General features: G+C 37.7%; 1 protein-coding gene across 5 annotated transcripts in view; it reads right to left on the bottom strand.

The window, feature by feature from the left end:
• Nucleotides 1-3,908: 3,908 nt before the first annotated feature.
• LOC131685595 (DENN domain-containing protein 1C) overlaps nt 3,909-21,496 on the bottom strand; it is an 83,979-nt gene continuing 66,391 nt past the window's right edge. For 3 of the 5 annotated variants that reach the window (XR_009304846.1, XR_009304847.1, XR_009304848.1), the window contains exon 11: nt 16,670-16,808. Coding sequence is in view for 2 of the 5 variants with exons in the window: in XM_058969444.1 (XP_058825427.1) it covers nt 15,954-16,808 (855 nt within the window). In the remaining 3 variants the exon portion in view is untranslated. Of the gene's footprint in view, nt 16,809-21,496 lie in introns of all 5 variants that reach the window. The other 2 variants (XM_058969444.1, XM_058969445.1) reach the window with 1 other exon arrangement.

The following is a 21,496-nucleotide window of genomic DNA, read 5'->3' as shown; positions in this document are numbered from 1 at the left end:
CTCTTTAGTCTCTCCATTGAAAAATGGCCGAGCAATATGGGATCAAGACAAAAACGGTGGTCGGAAAATTAAAAAAAATTAAAGGGTTGTGTACAGGACACGACCACGATGACATTAAAAATGTGGCTTTTTTCAAGAGCGTGCAAATGAATTTTATCTATCACACATATCGACTCACGTTCTTGTTCACTCGCCTGTTTTCAATTTTTACAATTTGCTATATACCCGCCCCATCAAAACATAATTTATTGAAGGTCTTTTAACGGTAATCTATTAATTAATCAAGTATCTCACTAGGTGATTGGCATTATTTGGCTGATCCATCTAGTAAAAATAGGCTGGTCTGTCCAGAAAATATATTCAAAAGAAAAGTTCGATATTGAGAGCTGTGATGAGGAAGCCCACACCCGCCAACGGAAATATACAGATTCTCCATGAAATATGAAATTTCATTTTCCATTTAAATTTTCAATAATGTACTAATGAACTTATGTAAACAATCTTAAGTTTAAGTATGCCTTGATCGATTAGTGGTGGAAAAAAATGAAATTATTTGATAAATTACATTGTTATGCAACGTTCGCTCTACCAGTTAAACGGGTTTTTGTTCTTGCTATCTTGGTGACATTTTTCTTGTTGCTAATTATTAAGACGTGTTATAATTCTGTAGTGTAAACATTGTATTATTAAACCAATTCTGCATCATGCATAATTATATCTTCAGTACAGCGGTTTGTTTCATAATTTAAAAGATTTATTTTAAAATTTAAATTAGTATACCCAACCGTTCTATTTGTTGTATACTTTAAAAAGCAATTAGAACTGTGTTTTAAATACATAGGGTAGGACAGATATTCTGACTGGATAAACTGGGAAAACAATTTTAAGTCCAGTAACGCTTAAGACATGGCTTGAATTTGAATTGAAAAAGAACACCCGCTTCAACTGCTGCTGGGACGGTAAGTTTTGTTTTAAAATTTTCCGTTGTGTGCAGTACGAAACAAAAGTGTTTGAAATTAGAAAACAAAAAGTTCTGCTGGGAATGTGATTGTTTCCGATGCAATTACACTCAGATTTTTCACGCAGGGGATACAGGCCGTGTAAATGAAAACCGCGTAAATTAAAAAAAAAAAAAAAACGCGTTAATGAAAACCGCGTAAATTTCAAAATCTACGTAAAAAAACCTGAGTGTACTCTCCTATATAAAATACTACGCTGCTGAACAGTGCAATAACTACAGAAGCACGTTGTCAGATGCCTTACTGATAAAAAACATATAACCGAAATATGAAACATGAAAACCAATAGGCTCTTTACCCTACGCAGCTACAAAGCGCCGTAAACATGGATTAACAAGTTACAACGCACACGCATGCATAAAAATAAATATATTTTTTTCAAACGCAACACTCTTACGCAGCACACACCGTATTGAATTAAATCCAAACCACCCCACCCACCCACTTTGCAAATCATTCTGCGACACCGTGCTGGTACCCGAAAAATCCGCACACGGCCACCGCTGCCGAAAATGCATAGCGTCTACCGCTTATTGTAGTGCCCAGACGCTGCAGTCATAATCTTATCCGTTCGACATAAGAACAAAAACTGATTCAAACGGGTATGCGTCACCTCTATTTATAAACTAACCGTATATGGTTTAGTCACTTAGGTGCGAGTGTGTGCAAATGCCAACGTCAGAGATGCCAGGTACTTTTTTCAAATGTCTGCAATAATAATTTTAAAAGTCTGGGAAGTACAAAAAATGTCAGGAAAGCTAGTGTAACCAAAAGCCTTTATATTCAAAAATCTGCAAATATCTGCAACAAAACATAAAAATCTGCAAATATCTGCAACCAAACTAGAAAATCTGCAAATATCTGCGTCATCCAAAAAATCTGCAGCTTAAATTAAAAGTCTGCGAATTTGCAGACTTGTCTGCAAATCTGGCATCTCTGGCCAACGTTACCGAAAATCGACAGCGCTTATTGCATCGCCCGGAGACGATGTTGCTCATATGGGATAAGAACAACAACTGATTTAAACGGACATGCGTTGCTTCTATTTATGACTTTTCGTGTTTCATTGAGCAACTAAGCTGCCCTCTCTTGACGGCTGTGTCTGAGAAATCTGCCTCACGAATGGTAATTTTCCCGTTTTTCGTGAACTTTTTAATTTTACCAATTTCCAAAAGTCTACTTTTATTGGGGAGATATTAAATTATTACCAATATTTAAGTTAGGTGTTTCTGAATCGGTTGGTGTATGAATGATTAAAATCCATCTAGTTATAAGCGTGCAAAACCTTACATAGTTTCGTTACATGGGAGATAGTTTAGATTTTAGAATGACACCTAGCCCCAGATAGTGGAGTAAGACATTTTTAATGTCAAAAAAACGTGGTATCAATTATTATCTTTCGGTATAGAGTGGTGGTACCTTCGAAGTAGTTGCTGTATGTCACCTAGCGTTTTATTTGGTTGCATCCTTATAGTTCGAAATTCAATCACTAGGGCGGCGCTGTAACTACTAAATGAATCATAAAAGAATCTATAGGAAGGAAGAAAAAACTCAGTGAACTTCACTTAGAGTGCTCAATTGGTCAAATAGAACTTGAGAAACGAATTCTGAATAACACCAAAAAGCAAGAAAGAACATGAAAATCGACAAATAAAACGATTCGTAGTATTTTTTGGTATTCACTTGAAAATTATTAATTAAATTAATGTCGGAGCCGACAGCATAGGTCATTAAATTGACTTTACGCTTGTCCGGACATGCCGCAGACTCAGGTGATTCGCATTTAATGCCAAAAGATCCTGACTCCTGCGCTGCAGAAGACAAAAAGCTAAGTAACCGGGAAACTCTAAGCTTGTTCATTGACCCTACTCCACGCTTTTCTAAACTTTCTTACTTCAAATCCTTGCTCTCCCTTGAGTACTATGGCTCTTAATATTTGAAAAATACTTCACCTTCCAGTCCCTTGCTAATTATATGTCGTTACAATATAAAAAAAATAAAAATAAAAAAAATAAAAAAAAGTTGTAATTACCGCCACTAAGATTATTCTCCTATAGTTTTCCACGAAAGTTTCTATCCACTATAAATAATAGAGAACTAGTTTTCCAATAGATTTTAAGCTTGACAGTTTCCGAGCTCGAGAAATCGACAATGATGGAGGGGGCCCTTACGATTTGCCCCCGGGCTCATAATTTCTTTCTACAGTCCTGGCTGTAATGAGTTGGAAAAAGAGTCACCAATTTTATATTAAATTTCGAAGTATTTATGAATAACGCAAAAACTTTCGAAAGGGGCGTGGAGACCCCGAAATTTGATAGCCTACTTCAGGCAGAGCCGATTTGGCCTTTTAGAGCATCTAAAAGACCAAATCGAAAATTGGGAAGTCTTAGAAGTCCCGCATGCATTTTTGTGCTAAATGCTTCATTCATTGTTCGCTAGTCGAATGAGAAGCATGTGGATGCACGGTCAGATGGTGCGGTATCATTCAATATATGAGAAGTTTAGGAAAAATATTTATAATTAAAACATAACTTTTTGGGGTTTTGTCCGGCTTCTGGCCACTGAGCGCAGGTTCGCGCATTCGATTGAAGGTTCGCCGCAACCAACTTTGCGACAGTGGCCTTATTTGGAAAAATAGTTTTGGTAACAAGTTTTGCGGAAAAAGTAATTTCTAGATTAAATATCGTTCTGGACCATGCGTTAGAGGTTTTCGGTAGTTTCATTGATGCGTTAGACGTTTTCGGCAGTGTCATTGAATATAGACGTTGAGTGCATGGTGGATTCAATGAACTGCGAATGTTTGATCACGATATTTTGCGAAAGTAAGTAAGGCGACCAGTACCTGGTCCATTTTTGGGACAGTGATATTTAAAAAAAATCGACCGTAACTTCGCATTGATAAACATTAAATGATTTTTATTTTTGCGCCTTCTTCAGTTCCACACTCTCTGGCATCTTTCCAGTTGCAATATCTGTGCTCTCATGGCTCATCATCGTGTTACGATATATGTATGTCTTTGACCGTGGAGTTCCGGAACGTTTTGTTCTTCAAATGTAGTTTTACTTAGCAGTTTTTGACCAAACATTCAATACCTATGCTCGATTTTGGTTGTATATTTTTTGCGTTATTTCGTAAACTTTTACACATATGTGATAAATTTTGAATTTTTGTCTTTAATGAGTTTTTTGTTTTCAACTTTTATTTAAACCTCTATCATTGTTGCATGTTTCACGCGAGAACAAATTTGGGTGCTGCAAATTTCCAGCAGTTTTCTCTGGTGTTTGTTCAATAAATAAATTTCGTAACTGTTTTTGAATGCTTTGCAAAATATACATATACCTATACGTGTTCAATCATCCTTGAGATAAAGCATATTCAAACCGTTTTCTATATATTTAATATATAATTGTTGTTCTCGACAATCTGTGCCCACTAGAAAGTTGCAATCGAGGAAGCAGGGGGTTCTGAAGTATGAATTGGAATGCTACGGTCAAAAAGCGATAGAACAACTGGACGAGGACGATAAGATACGCGGGTGCAAATAGTTGGGATAGTTTGGGAATTTGTTTTGAGCATTCGAACAACTTTATTACCACGCTGTGTTTGTTTGACAAACATTCATCCCTATCCTAATAATGAGTTATATCGTTTATCCAAATTTAAAATTCTCGTTCCGTTTAAATATGACCTACTCTCTCCACTACGACTTTGTCTTTTCACTCGGGTAGATTTTAAAACGTGTCTTGTCTGTCATCTTGGCAACCGTTTATATGGATATCTGTTTGGTTTTGTTTCTATCAATTTCTTCGCTATAAATATACCTAGCCCTTTTCGTAATTCTAGTACCTTTCGCAAAAACTGGATCTGAGGGGGAAAAGTTATTTTTAGCGTTGCTTTGGGAAAAGGTGGTTTTTGTCGAGTTAAAATCGATTAAAGTTGTGTTTTATGTATCACGCTAACGATTTGGATTTTTTGAAAAGAATATGTTTACAACTCATCGGTACATATTGCTACGAAATTTGCATTCCAATCTATATTCACGATAAATGACATGAGTTTTGATACTAGTTTCCGAGTCTTTCAAAATACGTAATTGAACTTCAAGATGGACCTATCTCGATTTTGTGGGTGTCTATATTCGTTTTCCTAGCTGATGATGAGAAACAGTCCACCGCTATCCAAATGTAGAATTAATATGTACTGGTTGCTTTTATTTGTGTTTTTATTAGCTTCTTATGGTACGATTACAAATTTTATTTGCTGCTGATGAATAAAATGATGTTTATATGGCAATTTTGTTTTCAAAGACTAACTAGAGAAATCGAAGTATCAAAATTATTTATTTACTTTAAATAGGTAGTATTAAATATAGCATACGTGTTGATTTGATTTTTCGTTATACAATAGTACAAAACTTGTTATAGAAAATGTTTTCTCCGACGGCGGCCCAGAAATAAGAGTATCAATTTATATTTTCAAGAATTAATTTTAAGATGAATGGAAGCTACTATTAATAGTATAAGACTATGCACAACGATGTTGGTGTTGAATGGTGTTCTGTCGGATTTTGGGAAGGAAAATCTATTAGTAAAGTAAGCAAACAATTGAACCTACTGCTTTGTTACTTGTCCACTGCACAAAACATATAGCATCGATGCTTCCCGCTTCGTAGTCAAATGAGCGATCCACACAAAATAACAGTATCGGTACTACAGGAAAACACTATTTCCATTTACTAATATTAAACCTGCAGTCTACGAGGTGGAACAGTAACTAAAAGTGATATTGAGCTTCATCCCAAGATTATATACAGCTACACCACGTCAGTATCCGGTAACATTGAAAAGTTTAGCCTATGTGTATCCGGGTATTGGCAACGCAAGTTTAACCTAGGCAGGAAACTTCATTGCAAAGTACAACATGTAACACCAAGTCGAACATACCAACTTTAGAACCAAGAACCAACCCTGTTTATAACGATGACGATAAAATTGAAGAACGTTCACACGACCTAGCACCGCGCACCAAAACAGACCACATTAAAATATTCATGTTGGAAAACGGAGAAATTGCACCCGTTACGAGCGCTATTTGGAGAAACTGTTTCACAGGCGTTCACAACAGCGTTCGTTTCGAGGGGCTGACCAAATCTATCTCATCTAATCTGACTTTTGTAACCAAAGGAACGCAAATAACGCTTTGAACCTACTCTGGTCAGTTAAACTAAAACACAATCAAAAATCCATCTAATAACTGATGTATTTTGTAACGCGGAACCTATTGCCAGTACCAGTTATGTAGTAACAACGATTGGGCCTAGTGCAAACGCCAATGAAGACAGATGTACAATATCGACTGGTAAGAGCAAGAAACAAACAAGAACATCAAGAATTCGGTAGCAATAGCTTTATGACTGATTGACTCCCAAGTTGCGGTGTACAATACAGCTAGTGCTAGTGCGTCAACAGGATCCATCAGCCAGGAATGGGATTAGTTTTACTTTTTATTTTTTACACATTGTATACCAAAAAAGACCAATGGCTCAGTCAACCTAACGCATGAAGCCGTGTCAAAAAAATCGAATGTCATGCCAGGGACATCTTAAGACCCCTCGGGGCCTCTGGCCACTATCGAACAAAGGTGCCCCTATAATTTATTTATTTATTCCAGGCCCGTGCGGGGGTTGGTGGTTCAAACTCCTCCCCTCTGAAGGTTTTGAATTACTTTTAAAAATTTATTAACTTCCTGTTCAGGAAAAAATGTAACGCAAACCGTTTTGACAAATACAATGTCATTTGAGTTCGGTCACTCTAGAAACAAGTCAATGAGGAATCCAAGGACGAAACTTTGCGAGGGTGGCTGGAAAGGGATGTATGTCAAGTTGAACGGCTTCTCTGAAGGATCGGTTCACGTTTCGATAAGCATCGATATTAGCAACAGTAGTGAGTAGACAGCAGATGTCGGTTAGCGGGCTAGCAACGGCAGCTAAGGAGAAAAAACACGAAGTTGGAGAAAATCGGGATACCGTTGTCTAGAGATATTTTACCACCGATGATTATTCCGTTGGAATGGCAGCGAAATAGATCGCGAAAATGGCCATCGGTATAGGGTGAAATACCGCCGCCGAGAAGTTCTCAGCACCAGCTAGCAGATAAATAGGAACGACTAGCACCAAGAAAGATAAGAAGCCCGACGAAGATGGCTGTAAACAGAAATAAATCCTTATGGTCGACACCTCCGGTCTCTGTTCATGTCTCATCAGGTGACGATATTTGCAGCAGACCTGAGCAGGTCAGATGTATCTCGAAGGTTGGACAGCAAGTAAGGAAAAGTAGCTATGGATAAAAACATGACGATTAACACAAAACAAAATAAGTAAGAACACAAAGCAGTACTTAACGGTTGCACCTGATGGATGAGGTTGGTGAGATACAAGAGGTTTACGTTTAGTCGGTTGGCTTAACAACTACTACAAACCAATCCAAATTCACCACGACCACAGTGGTCGGAAATACCAAAAACGTTCACTAGAGGCCAAACCATCGAATATATTCACAGGGTGTCTTTGGAGGAATTGTTCCTATGAATATTCCCCACAATCTGATCAAAATTAAATTGAGGCATGGCTTACTATGATTGAACTAGAAAAATTAACTTTTTATACTGACGAGGTAGAAAGTTAGTGTCTTCGACAAAGTTGTAGAAATGTTCGTAATGAAGAATTTTATTGAACAACTTGAACTTGTAGGACTTAATGTTATCGATTTATAAAGCGTTTTCTAAGGCCCTCCACATTTGTTTGGAACATGGTGCGCACGAAAAGTCAAAGTGGAAAAAGTTATATTAAAAAAACTAAATTTAAAGGTGTTGCTATAGAAAACGCTTTATAAATCAATAACTTTAAGCCCTACAAGCTCAAGTCGTTCAACAAAATTCTTCATTACGAGCATTTCTAAAACTTTGTCGAATACACCAACTTTCTACCCCGTCTTTTATAAAAGTTATTTTTTTAGTTTGATCGTAGTAAGCCATGCCTAATTTTGATTTTTATCAGTTTGTGGGGAATATTCTGACAAACAATTCGTCTAAAGATACCCTGGTAATATATTCGATGGTTTGATCTTGCAAGTAGCGGTTTGCCCACTACTCGGGTCCTGATTGCCCGGCGAACCCTTCTTTTCAGGGCGGCCTAGGTGTCTCTACAGAGTTTCGGATTTTCGTAACAACAAAAAAGTGAACAAATAAATAAATTACTTTTATCGTGTATTCTTCCTCAACTCTTCACTGGTCGTTTCTTACGGTCCGCTGCTGCTGACGATGGCGGGAAGGCGGACGGTTGCTTCCGACCGGCAGGGACTACAACAGCCGTATTCTCCTGTGGTCGTTGGCTGCTCCGGCAGCGGTCCGTAACAGTGAGCTTTGCTCCTTTGTCGGAACCTCCCTAGCGACGGTGGTGACGAATCACCAGATTCTTTGCTCCTAGCAAAGAATCCTGGAAGACACCGCTGTGTTCTTCCCAAGGGGAGCCGTTGTCCACCCTGCTTCGCCCTCCTTGGCTATTAGCTGAGAGCAAGGCTCGTTCGGCTAATCCTTCCCAGCGAGGGCGGAATGGTGCGTCCGGATCCTTTGCGGTTAGCCAGGGAAGCGAAAACTCCTTTATAATTAGCTTCCCCCGACGTCCAGCACCATACACAATACGAGTGCCGAAACCACGGGCCGGCACTTTTCGACGGATATCTTCCGTCACACACGCGCACCTCACACAATTGCTGTTGTGGCTGTTAACTGTCCTGGAACAGTTTATCGAGGGCGTCTTGCATATTCCGTGGTCTGTCACTAACTAAACTATCACCGCGATGGCCGCCTTCCACCCGACCACAACAAAACCGACAAACCGCCTCGGTGCATAGCATAATTTTACATGTCAACAAATACACTCTACGGAGTGTATACCCAAAAATAGGTATATTTACACCCAGTGCTAAATTGTTACCCTGACGGGCTACAACCTCTAGTGAATTAAGTTCACGTTTTTGGGGCTTCCGACCACTATGCAGCGGTGTCTTTTGATGACTCCTTCTCGATAACAAACATTTACCCAATTTTTTGAGCTGAGTCGTTTGGTTCACAAATTTGAGGGTTTATGTACGTTTCTTTTAAAATAAACGTAAAAAAAATCAAACCCCTCCCCCCCTCCTTGAGAATTTTCTGCGCAAGGGCCTGGGCAATAGATACCAATTCCCATTGATAGATGGGCGAACATTGCTAGTTTAGAAGTCTATCGCTGAAGTATAACGTTTTTTGATACATTAAATGCGGGAAAAATCGGGGAAAAATTTATTCTAATTTAATTTTTGTTGGTTCATACCGTGATCAGACTTTTTGCATTACACATTCGGAAAAATTGCACCACACTTCTTCTCCGAATGTCGCAGAATTATCAAATTTTATTGAAATACATTTTAATATGAAACGTTCATATTCCGTTAATTTTCTGAAGTTTATTTATATAGCTCGGAAAATTTGGTGAGATTTGTTTCTTTAAATTAACATAACCTGAAAAGTTCACCAAGCAAACATAAGAAAATGCAGCTTCGAAATCGCAAGAATTCGAATCTATGCCATCGCAAATTTAGAAACGGTGCGCGGCTATAGCTTCAGAAGTGCTTGATGTTTACCGCCAGAAATAAATTTAGCAGCGCCGAAAAATACAAACAATTCGAAATTGGCCAGGATTTTGTGGTCTCGCAAGCAATCTGCAGTTGCTGCAAACAAAAACAGATTTATGTCGCAACCAGAAAGTATCAACCAGAGCGGAGAATTTATCACAAAGAGTGCCCTCGAAAATGTCGACTACCTCTTTGGTCCTTCTGTGTTTTGGCCTGATTTGACATCGTGTCGTTGTGCAAAATCAGTTCTAGAATTGTATAGAACTATCAAGATGAATGTTGTGTACAAAGTTGGCGTATTGCAAACTGCCCGGAGAATCTGTAAGCCAAGAGATCTGGGAAATTACGAAACAGCAGCTAAACAAATCAGATGCTGCTACAAATGAAATGAAAATTTAACGAATGTAGAAGAAAGAGAGAAGTTACAGATGCTACTGTGTAAAAGTATAGAGAGCAATTCAAAACTGTTTTCAAATATTACATATCAGAAGCTGATTCGTTTTCTTAATTTGGATAACGAATTAATTGTTGGCCACAGTTTCTACGTAGGGTAATTTCGTGGATAACCTTTAGTTCTAAAGCTAAAAAATTCTTATATACTAGAAGTACATATGATATAAACTACAACAATACCGCTCAGTTGAACGCGTTGTACTTCAGGCGGAGCTAACTGAAATCAGAAATGATGTGCCGGGGGTTCATTTGTTTGCTCCTTTCGACCAGGCATTATAATAGGGCTGACATAACATTATCACATTCTACGAAAAGCAATTAACAATATGAACGTGGACAGCAGCACGTTTCTGATGTGATGAAACTGGACACAACGTGGTTTCAGAGCTGCCACATTTTGTTTTTCAATGAACATTCCACTTCGCTAACAGCCAGCTAGTATGATTTATGCACCTGTCCTTATCGCGAGACCCCTAAAACTCCGGGCCTCCTAGCCCAGACCCAGTATGCCCATGCGTAAAGACGATACTTAGTCAGGCAAAATTAACAACAAACTACCCACGAAAAAACAAATTGGAATGTTTTCATACCGACAAGATCCAATAAATATGCAGGATGACGATTTGTGCCAAACTAACATGATAAAGTAAGCTTACCCTATTCATAGGGTTCTAGAGTGCCACGCACAAAACCCTCTTAGCTTTATTGTGCATAGTTTAGACAGTGAAAAAAATGTGCCTGTTCGTGCATTTTTGTTTGCACCTTTCTTTCTTATACTTAGTTGAAGTTGGTGTAAAAAATGTAAAAATCTTCAATAACTTTGAAACGAATGAGTATTTTTACACTCTGTTTTCGACATTATGGGCCCTATTCTCACAGTCATGTCACCTAGTGACTAGATGAAAATTTCCTTCTAGTCACTAAGTGACGTGACTGTGAGAATAGGGCCCTGTTATGTAGTTTTGATACCTACACATTTGTCTTGAACATAGTTTGCACGAAAAGTCACAATAAAAAGTTATATAAAAAACTAGATTTAAGGGGGTTGCCATAGAAAGCGCCTTATAAATCGATAACCTTTAGTTCTACAAGCTCAAGTTCATCAACAAAGTTCTTCACTATGAGCATTTCTAAAACTTTGTCGAAGACACCAACTTTGTAAGCCATGCCTAATTTCAATTGTTATCAGATTGTGAGGAATATTCATAAGAACAATTCCTCCAAAGACACCCTGTGAATATATTCGATGGTTTGGCCTCTAGAGAACTAAGTTCATGTTTTTGGCGTTTCCGACTCCTGTGCATTGGTTCCTGTGCTAAAGGATTCATATTTCGTTTCGAAAAATGTTTTTTTATTGCTTTTAAAACCTTCCAGCCAACCCTAATTACGCTGGAAAATTCTTGAACATATGCGTAGTTAAGGACGGACAGTTTTTTTCTTAGCTAATTTTCGAACAGTAAATACATACATAGCTTCAGTGAATGGAGGGCTGGTTGTCGCAATGCTATGTTATGATCAGAGGAGTGCTCAGAGGTTTGTGACGAAATGCTACGATGGAGGTGTCGAAAATCACTCAAAAAATGCAACGTCATTTACGGATGTAGATTTACAGGAGTGTCTTCAGAAAATAAATTTACAATTTATTCAATTGCACGAGGTTTCCGTTCCAGCGAAGATCTAGACGGATTTAGCTAGCTGTTAGTGTAGTCGGGATGTTATAGAATGAAACAAGCAGAATAATGATTCTTCATGTTTCTCCGTAATGGATTCCTCTTCTCCAAAATACGGCATGAATCTTTGCAAGTAGTACCAGATCATGGGCCCTATTCTCACAGTCACGTCACCTAGTGACTAGAAGGAAATTTTGTTCTAGTCACCAAGTGACGTGACTGTGAGAATAGGCCCCCATGTAGCGGAACCTAGAATTTCCCCTCGTCCATATATATGGGGGTCTTGATTTTGAAATTGTACACAACAACGTGTTTTATTTTTGCTTTAAGACTTCACTTGCAGTTTAAGCATGAGGGCTTATTTTGTGCTTTATTTATTAAATTCTTGTGTTCATCCATTCCAGAAGCTATGAATTGTTTGTACAGTATTATACAACAGCAATTTCAAGTTGACGTTGTGATGCGATTTATCAGCGAATTACGGTATTTGACGAGCTTGTCGCATTTACGCAAGTAGTTGACTTGATTCATCCAAGAGAATTCATGTCCGTTTGCTGACACCTTAGTTTGCGATATATTCCTTGCACTAGGATTCCGCGTTAAAATAATTGCTTATGACTTATATGTATTTGCTTTTATTTCATTTCGTCTGGAACTTTTCAGAGGCGTGCAACACCATGGCAGAAACCGATCCTGACTTCGACCCATTCATACTCACCTGAAACGAATAATTTTGCAGAAATTTCCTGGATGCATCTTGAGGCGAGAATGCAGAGTTACGACATATAGGATCATTTCTTGCCAAACGGAGTCATACGTTTTTCAAAGTCTTGGCAGCATCAGTTGGGACTTAGATCGGGTCGTATCAGTTACTATAGTACGTGTTTTTACTGCGATGGAAAATAGCACAACTTAAGCCATTATAACCCAGCTATGGTGGAAATAAGTGTGGGATAAATATCATAACCACTTGGGAATGCTTTATTCTAGTCTAGTCTACACATACACAGCCAATACATGTAGGGATCCTGGCAAATTGCAGACGTTCGTCCACAATTTTTCTTGTCATTATTAATGTTTGTGGCACATATTGAATATGACACAAGCATTAAAGCGGCCAAGTCAACTGTGCAGCGTACAAAATAAAGATGATTCAAAATTATATGGCAATCAAACTAATCATTCAATGAATAATTTAATCAACGGATTATTTTGATTCTTGAATAAGGAAGAAAAGTGGACAAGGGGGTGGGTGTGGCGTAGTTGGTAAATCGATTGCTTTGTACGCAGCGCCCCTGGGTTCGATTCCCGACCCCGCACATAGGGTTAGAAATTTTTCATAAGAGATTTTTCTAACCCGAAGAGGCGAATGACCTTAAGGTTAAAACCTCTATAATCAAAATTTAAAAAAAAAAAGTGGACAACTGTACACAACCGTTTCAATTTGATGGCGGTTTAATAAATCATTGGGAATGACTTTGCTAAGAGGGTTAATGTCACTCCTTTGGTCCTAGATTCCTGGGATGGGACAGAAGTATTTAGCCCTGCCCTGGCTAATGAGCCAGGGTTATAGCGCCCTTACTCGCTCTCCATTTGTGAATGCTTTATTCCGAAAAAACAAATATGAAATTTTGCACGGTGGGCTGATATTGTAACACAAAAGCAATAAAATAAATATTATAATATTTTGCATTGATGATTTCCCAAAACGTGTCCTAGCTTTCAACTGACTTAGTTTACGAAAACCACCATAGACAACGTTCACATATTGGACGGTACCTAACTTCATCATTTCTCCTTGGTTAAGGCTTTCTTCATTCTCAAACAACGTCATGCACTTATGAAGATAAGATAACCACATCATGTTAATTTGCCTGATTACGGCTACATTGTGCCAATGGTGTTAAAAGAAACTTCACGCAATTTCTTTTATTTCTAGCCTACTAATGTCTTTCCAACTCCTATTACAGTTTATCTCTTTTCGGAAATCTTAGATTGAAACACTAATCTTCCCTGTGATATGATGCTTTATCCGTTTCATCGCTAGCCACTCTACCTTAGGGTGTAAGGGATTTTGATTTTTTGGGAATCTTGCGCATGATAGTCTCTTGCCAATAACATTTTTGGATCAATTCAGATCATCTTGCGTGTATAATACCACCTGGTGGCGTAAATTCTAAATATGTTTTCTTCATCATATATTTTGAAGATTTTTCCCATACAAACTTAATTGTTGGCCTACTATGCTTAAATGTGGAAAATACTTAAAGTGGCATGAAGAACCATCCTACTATACATCTGCTTCAATGATAGGGACCTCTTAGTTCAATAGTTCCCAGGGGGCCGGGTGGTCTAAAGACCATGCATAATTTTGTTGCATCAAACCATCTTTCCTTCAAAATGTAAGTATTATAAGACAAAGGACATTTGTATACGAGAATTTATATGAACAGATATTCTGCTGAGAATCAGCCTTTAACTACATCGTACCTTGCATTTGTTGACTTTGATTGCACAGATTTAACGTTCAAATCAATAAGAAAATTGTAAACCCCCTCAGAGTTGTAAGGAAGAAATTGTTTATCCTTAGGAACAAATCGGTTCAGCCTACCGTATGAAATTTCATACCTTGAACTACCAGCAGATTTTACAGTTTTTCACCAATTTTTCGTACAGCGGCAAATCTGCCGCAACTCTCATGACCATTTGTTCAATAGAAATTGAAGTAAATGTATTGTTTATATTTGGGTTTTAGTTTTGGTCAATTTTGGTGTTCGAAAACCCAGTCGAATTATATAAAAAGTTGTTGAGAATGCTCATTACAAATTTTAAAAAAGTTTCAAAGCGCTTCTATTGTATAAAATTATTCTGAAAAATGTTATTTTTTTTTTATGAAATACCATATATTTTATTAATATATGGTATTTCATATGCTGAGTCATACTGGGTTAAAATTCAGAAAAGCAAGCAAGCAACAAGCAGAAAATAATTTTGCAATTATTATCATGCTTGGCGGAGTGCTTTAGGAGATATTTGTGAAATCGATTTATCTGAGCACGTAAAATTTTCATAGATGGTACTGGATAATTTAACAAGTTTTCCAAAATATTCGTCATTATTTTATAATTATGATGGTGAAGACACGCGTACAAACTCTTTTACTATTTTTCGTTAAAAACGTCGCGATATTGGGTAGATCATCTAGTACTCGCGAAATACTATCGTTTTCAAACGATGTAATGGCGTACCGACATTGATTAATTGGCGAAACTATTTATTTGCCTACACCGTTTGTACTGCACATATCTTTTTACCATTACTAGCAGCCTCCATTTTCAGTTCAAAACCAATATCGAAATATTAATAGAGCTAGTCGAGTGGTATATCATGCTACACATTTGTGATGTATCTCATTCGGATTAAAATACTGTCGTCACTGAATTGTTTGTTTGTCTTTTCCATCCTTTGTTAATCCTCTTAAAAAGTTACCTAACAATGCTATCAACACTAGAAGAGTCCTTTAATATCTTTATAAGTATGCCTTTTCTGTTTAAAATTTTCACCTTATGTGTCTTCTCTTCACTAACGTTATAAATATGTATCTGTTCTCAATCTTATACACCTGTTCAAAACATTGCTTTTCTAAACACGAACTGTTCCTCTCATTTATATTTATTAAAACTTTTCCTATATCGATTCGATCACTTTCCACTAGTACTATGATTAGAAGTGTGACAAGCAGTGTTGATAATAACTGTCATTCATTTTTGTGTTTCAATTACAAGCTAGGTTGTAGTTTTGGTTGTCGATCATTCCAAAATGCAAAGTTTTCTGCAGTCGCGCGATGCTGACATTGATTATCTGTACTTGTATCGTTTAGGCTATTTACCCCTCCAGATAAATTACTACCGGCTAGTGTTTCTATATAAATAATGTAACAACTTATTCTTGTTTCTTTTATATACATATATGTAGTGGAAGTCAATCACACTGAAGAAAAAAAAACAATGAATTCATAACAACAAAAAAAAACATACCTTCAACACAAAAGAAAACTAAACGCTCACAAAAATTACGACTCTGCGGTTGATTTTCCTAGCGAAATGCCGAAACCCTAAATATATACACAAAAGCAAACCTATCAGTCAAAAGTGGTCCAGTTGTTGAACGTTCGGGTACCGCCGGAGCTAGTACTACCGCTGCTCGCGCGACCGTTCACTAAATTTGTTACACTACTCAACTTACTGCATCCACTATCTCTACTACTTCTACTATTACTACCGTTATGACTACTACCGTTAGTGTTCGCATTTCCCTGTTGCTGGTGATGAACTGTGTTGTTGCTTAGAAGACTTGCCATGTGATGTTTTTGTTGTAGTAGTTGTTGCTTTTTCTCTGTATCGATATTAGCGCTATCTAGAAGCGAGAACTTATCTAGACCATAGTTTCGTAACAGTTCGAAATCGTCTTGTGCGCTATTGATGAGCTGAGTGGAACCGCTACCAGGACCACCAGCCGATGGTCCACCTCGTGCCGGGGTAAAGTTTCCTTGTGATAGTGAGTGTTGATGGTGTGCGTGATGATAGTTTTTCAGTAGTGGATTGTTGGTTGTGATGGCGGCATTGAACGACGTGGACAACGGGGATGACGTTGCCGATTTGGCAGTGCCGCGGAGATGTGTCGGTGTGAAGTAAGGATAGATTGGATTATCGAAACCAATAACGGGTACAGCTGGCGGGGATCGACTGGCCTTCACTGGGCCAGCGCGGGGTACGGTCGGGATTGGCTTAGCATTGTCGTTCAGCGGATCAAAGTCTTCTAGCTCAAAGCTGGAATTGGTCGTGTCCAGGTTGATCAGGTCTTGGGAACTGTCTGGCTCGTTGGCAAATGGCGACGGGGGTTTGATGGGGGTTGTGAACCCCGTTCTGGGCACAGGGGATATGGATGCTGTAGCGGTAGTGGTGAGTGCATTAGCGTCAACCACATCGATGTTAGACTGGAATGATACAGTAGAGAGGTGTAAGCGAGAAGATGGCTGGTGGCATTGAACATTAGATTATATTGGACTTTCGAAAAGATTAAATATTAAACAGCCGCTCAGTGATTGGCTGCAGCAGTACCGCGCGGCGACGATGGGAGGCTCTTTTGCGTAGATATGGCTTTTTCATCTGGAAAACGAATAACCACGAATATGGTACTTCAATGCCCTAGTAAGTGTCGTATTTATGGACGTTATTTTTATAAAATTTACATTCATAGATGGGTTGCCAATCATCGAAATTTCGTTATAGAAAATCTCGATACTGCAATCCCGTTCTGGTAATTGGACCTTCAGTTTCCAGATTTAGTGAACAGGACACTATGCTTATATAAGATATATCAAATTTTTTATTCGTTTGATTGGCACAGTTCGAAGATAAATAATTAGATAAATTATAAAAGAACATGTTGATTTTTTAATATTTATTCATTGTTAACATATGAATGACATATGGCTCCGTTAAGCTATAAAACATCGAACTGCGCCAACCAAACGAGAAAAAACTTGGTCTATCTAGTATAATTTTAATGTGTGTCCATCTAATTCTTCGAACGCAACTTACCAGGTCGACCAGATATTTTTTTTCGTATTTTCAACATAACGCATGAGGGTCATTTGGTCCACTTCCTTGATTATCACTTCCGTTCATACTATCATCACTGCTACTGTCTTGGAGATTGTTGATTGCTTTGATTTGTTTCTTCTGTTGGATGATTACGGTCGTGACAACATCTTCCCTAGCGGATATGGTCTATTAGAATATCGATAAAAATCAACCTACAGATCGTGTTATCAGTCGGGTTGAAGTATCTCAGTCAAGAACTGATCCACTGGGTTTCTGTTTCCGTATCATAGACGAAGACAGAAGAAGGTGCGCCAGTAGCTCTATGACAAATAGATTGTATGGCTAGAGGGATTATAGGTTAGCGACGAACGAAGTATCATGGACGAATCTCTAACAAATTTAGTTTGTTTTTGAAAAATCACCGAAATTAAAATAAATATTGCCTGATTCGCTATAGGCAATTTTTAGCCAACGTGTGTAATATAGTTGTACAGTGAGTGTTGAAGATGAAATGTGCAGTGCTCTGATCGTTAATGCATAGTGGGCCATCGATGTAATCAAGTACGAGAAAAAAAATCGTTAGGCTTGATCTCTAATCTTCGATAACATTTAATAGAATAATTTAAGTCGTCTTTTGAGATCAGGATTTAGCATCCAATTTTACCGCACATATGGCACGCGCTTCTATCTTTTCAACGATGAATCCTAGAGACTTGGTGTATTTGGCAAAATTGTTTACGCCACGGCATACTGACTTCAAGATAGGAATTTATTGAAAATAATTTATCTAAATACCAGTATTGTCGGTTCTTTAATATACACTCAAGAAAGTTTTTTTTATAGATGTCGTTAAGGGAGTTTTTCGGATACTTACACGGAGTAAAACTGTTAATCGTCCATTTGATCGATTCGGTTATCACAATTCTACGAGCAAATGCCCAAGTTTCAGAACTACCTGAAAAGAACTCAGGGGCAGTCGTCAGTAATGGCTCCGTATAGCCTGAGTTGAGTACTACTAACATCTTCATCAGGCGAGTATTCACCATTAGCAGTTCCAATCAAACTGTCATGAAAAATTTTCGATTTCGAAAGCATCTTATTTAATCTGCTAGTCTCGCTGAGACTTGAGACATCTGTGTGTAGGGTTTTCCAACCACTTCGCTCAGAGGATCGAAGGGCATTTCTGTATACTGTATACGAGCCAACTTAAATGCCTTCGATCCGTCCCTACATCTGCGACTCCAAGCTCTTCGACATAACTTTTTAAGTGTTCCTCTAGAAACACACATAACTCGAAGCGGACAAGCCTCTTGATATGCTGCTACTATGAGTGAGTTTGTATTATCCTGGACCTTATCAAAGTCACTTGGAGATTCAATCGTCGGAAGAGACCCATGAAACCTAGTCGCCAAACCCTATTCGTGGAGGTCCCAGTAAGATATGTAAATTAAGATATGTGACAATATCTAGCGAGACGTTTAAATGATGAAGACGATGTACATATGATCAAATAACGACGGTTCGAGCTGGTTTGATACGAGCGAGTTTGCCAGCTTATGCCGTCAGAGTCAGAGAGTTAAATCTAACACTTCTTCTTTAGAAACTCGCGCAAATGTTCCTACATTAAGTATGTGCAGATTCGGTGCCTCTCAAATTGAAATCTGAGCTGCCTATGATGTGGTTATGTGGTGGGCATTAGCATCACCGCCGATTATGAGAGGAAATCCATTTCTGCTACAGTATGATGATACAATCTTTTTGAAATCATCAGAAGGTGATGGTTCGTTATGCAGCAAATATGCCGGACAAAAAACGTATTTCTTGTTTATGTTATCAACAGTCAGTGACAGTACAGATATCGCGAGTTGTGAGGTTGGATATAAGACATGCGTCAATAGCACTCTTCGCAAGTATACATGCACAAGGCATTTCACGTGGATTTGTCATGTCATTTTTGTTGAAAGCTATGAGGACGGGGTTAAGTAGCTTTCCAACATAGAAGCTTCTTTTATGGAAATACAGTTCTTGTACTAAAGCTATGGAAGCTTTTCCTTCCTGCGCAAGGCGGGAAGATTATAGTTGCTATACGTTTATGCTGTATTTAATTCGTGCTACTCTAACCATACTCGATCACAGCATTACACATTTCATCATCAGCACTTGTTGTACAGCAGCTAGAAGATACCAAACACATTGGCTTATAATCGCCTATAGCGAACCCCGAAATGGGTATTAGGGACATGATCATCATTTGAATCCCAAGATTAGCGAAGTCTACTGTGTCAGAGATTCGCTTAATACATCAAGACCCACGACACCACGTGCACCGACGAACCGACGTGTCAGAGGCATTCGAAAAGTGTCCTATACAAAATAACGATTGTTTTGAAATGAAGTGATCGCTACTGTCAAACTGTGACAGATCTCTCCACCATGTTTGAATAACGGCAGGCTTCTCAATGTAGGTATATTGATATTACAGAAGGTGTGCAATTCTCTCATCTGCGTATGTAGTGGTATTATGCATCAAAATAGTATTCAGAATTCAATGAAAATGCATGTATTCTGTTACTTTATGTTCTTTTAACGGACAGTTTTGCGAAATAGTGCATACAAAAAATAATAAGAAACTGGAAAACGATCTTTAACATGAATAAGATACACGCTCGTAAAAAGTTACTCAGATTCTGAGTACTTTTAACTCAGTTTTGAATGATGTTCGTAAACGTCAAAAATTGAGTTGTCATGTATAATATCTCTGAGTAACTCTGACTCTATTTTTGGGTATTACACAAGAAACCGTTTTGGAGTTACCAAACGGAAAAGCCGTTTCTCGCCAAGTTAAAAATTCCAAGCGTCATCCGCCATTTTCCATTAGTAGGTACACGCTCGTTTAGTTATCGCTCATCACTTTTTCACAAATAAAAATTTGTTCAAATATTTATAATAGTTGAAGCTAGAGTTGTAGTGTGTAAAATACATTTTAATTGAAAGAGTGGATTTGAACAACCAGCATGCAGAAGATTTCGGAAGAGGTGGATGCTGAAACTGCAATGAAGTTGCGAGGTAATATTCACGTTATATTATATATATATATATATATATATATATATATATATATATATATATATATATATATATATATATATATATATATATATATATATATATATATATATATATATATATATATATATATATATATATATATATATATATATATATATATATATATATATATATATATATATATATATATATATATATATATATATATATATATATATATATATATATATATATATATATATATATATATATATATATATATATATACTGGAAAAAAAGTGTAAGGTTTCAGGTTTCTCATGCCATGTGCCAAATTGTGGGAAGATGATTCCTGGACACGTGGATGAATTGAAGGAACACTTCCGGTTGGTACACAATTTGAACACCAGCAAAGCAGCCGCTCAACCTTTCCTTTGTTCAGAATGTGGTTCACTGTACCAGAGGTTTAAGAGCTTGAAACGGCACATAGAGAGTGTTCATCCACTAATTACAGAAAATTCTACAAATATTTCATACGACCATGACGCTGTTGAACAAATTCAAAATAATCATCCGGAAAATATGCTCGTAGATGATGATTATCTGTTGAGAATAACGAATACCATATTCTTTAAAACGGCGCCGTCGTTGGATGAAATTACTAAGAAAATTAGTAAATTCGCCACAGATTTGCGAAAAGATGTATCTCTTCCCGAGACAAAAATCAAAAAGTTCTTACAGGTTACCTCGAATCTTATAGAAGATTACGAGTGTTACATGTTGAATCTATTCAGAGAATTTTTGAAATCGAAGTCGATCCCATTAAACGATACCGACGCTTTGAAATTTATAAACGACGCATCTTTGGATGGAATTTTTGCAGACGTAGCTTCTCCAAAAGACAACCTAGCATATTTGTCTGGAGTTGCGGGTTGTGCTGTGCCAAACCCTAGGGAAGAAGTCTTGGGAAGAACTAGAATCACTAAAACTGTCCCTGCGATTACCAAACTAGGCAAAAGAAAAAGTGTAC

This window comes from Topomyia yanbarensis, chromosome 2 (assembly GCF_030247195.1).
Source record: "Topomyia yanbarensis strain Yona2022 chromosome 2, ASM3024719v1, whole genome shotgun sequence".
Taxonomy (NCBI): domain Eukaryota; kingdom Metazoa; phylum Arthropoda; class Insecta; order Diptera; family Culicidae; genus Topomyia; species Topomyia yanbarensis.
The sequence above is the reverse complement of the archived record's forward strand: the minus strand, read 5'-3'. Positions and strand labels throughout refer to the sequence as shown.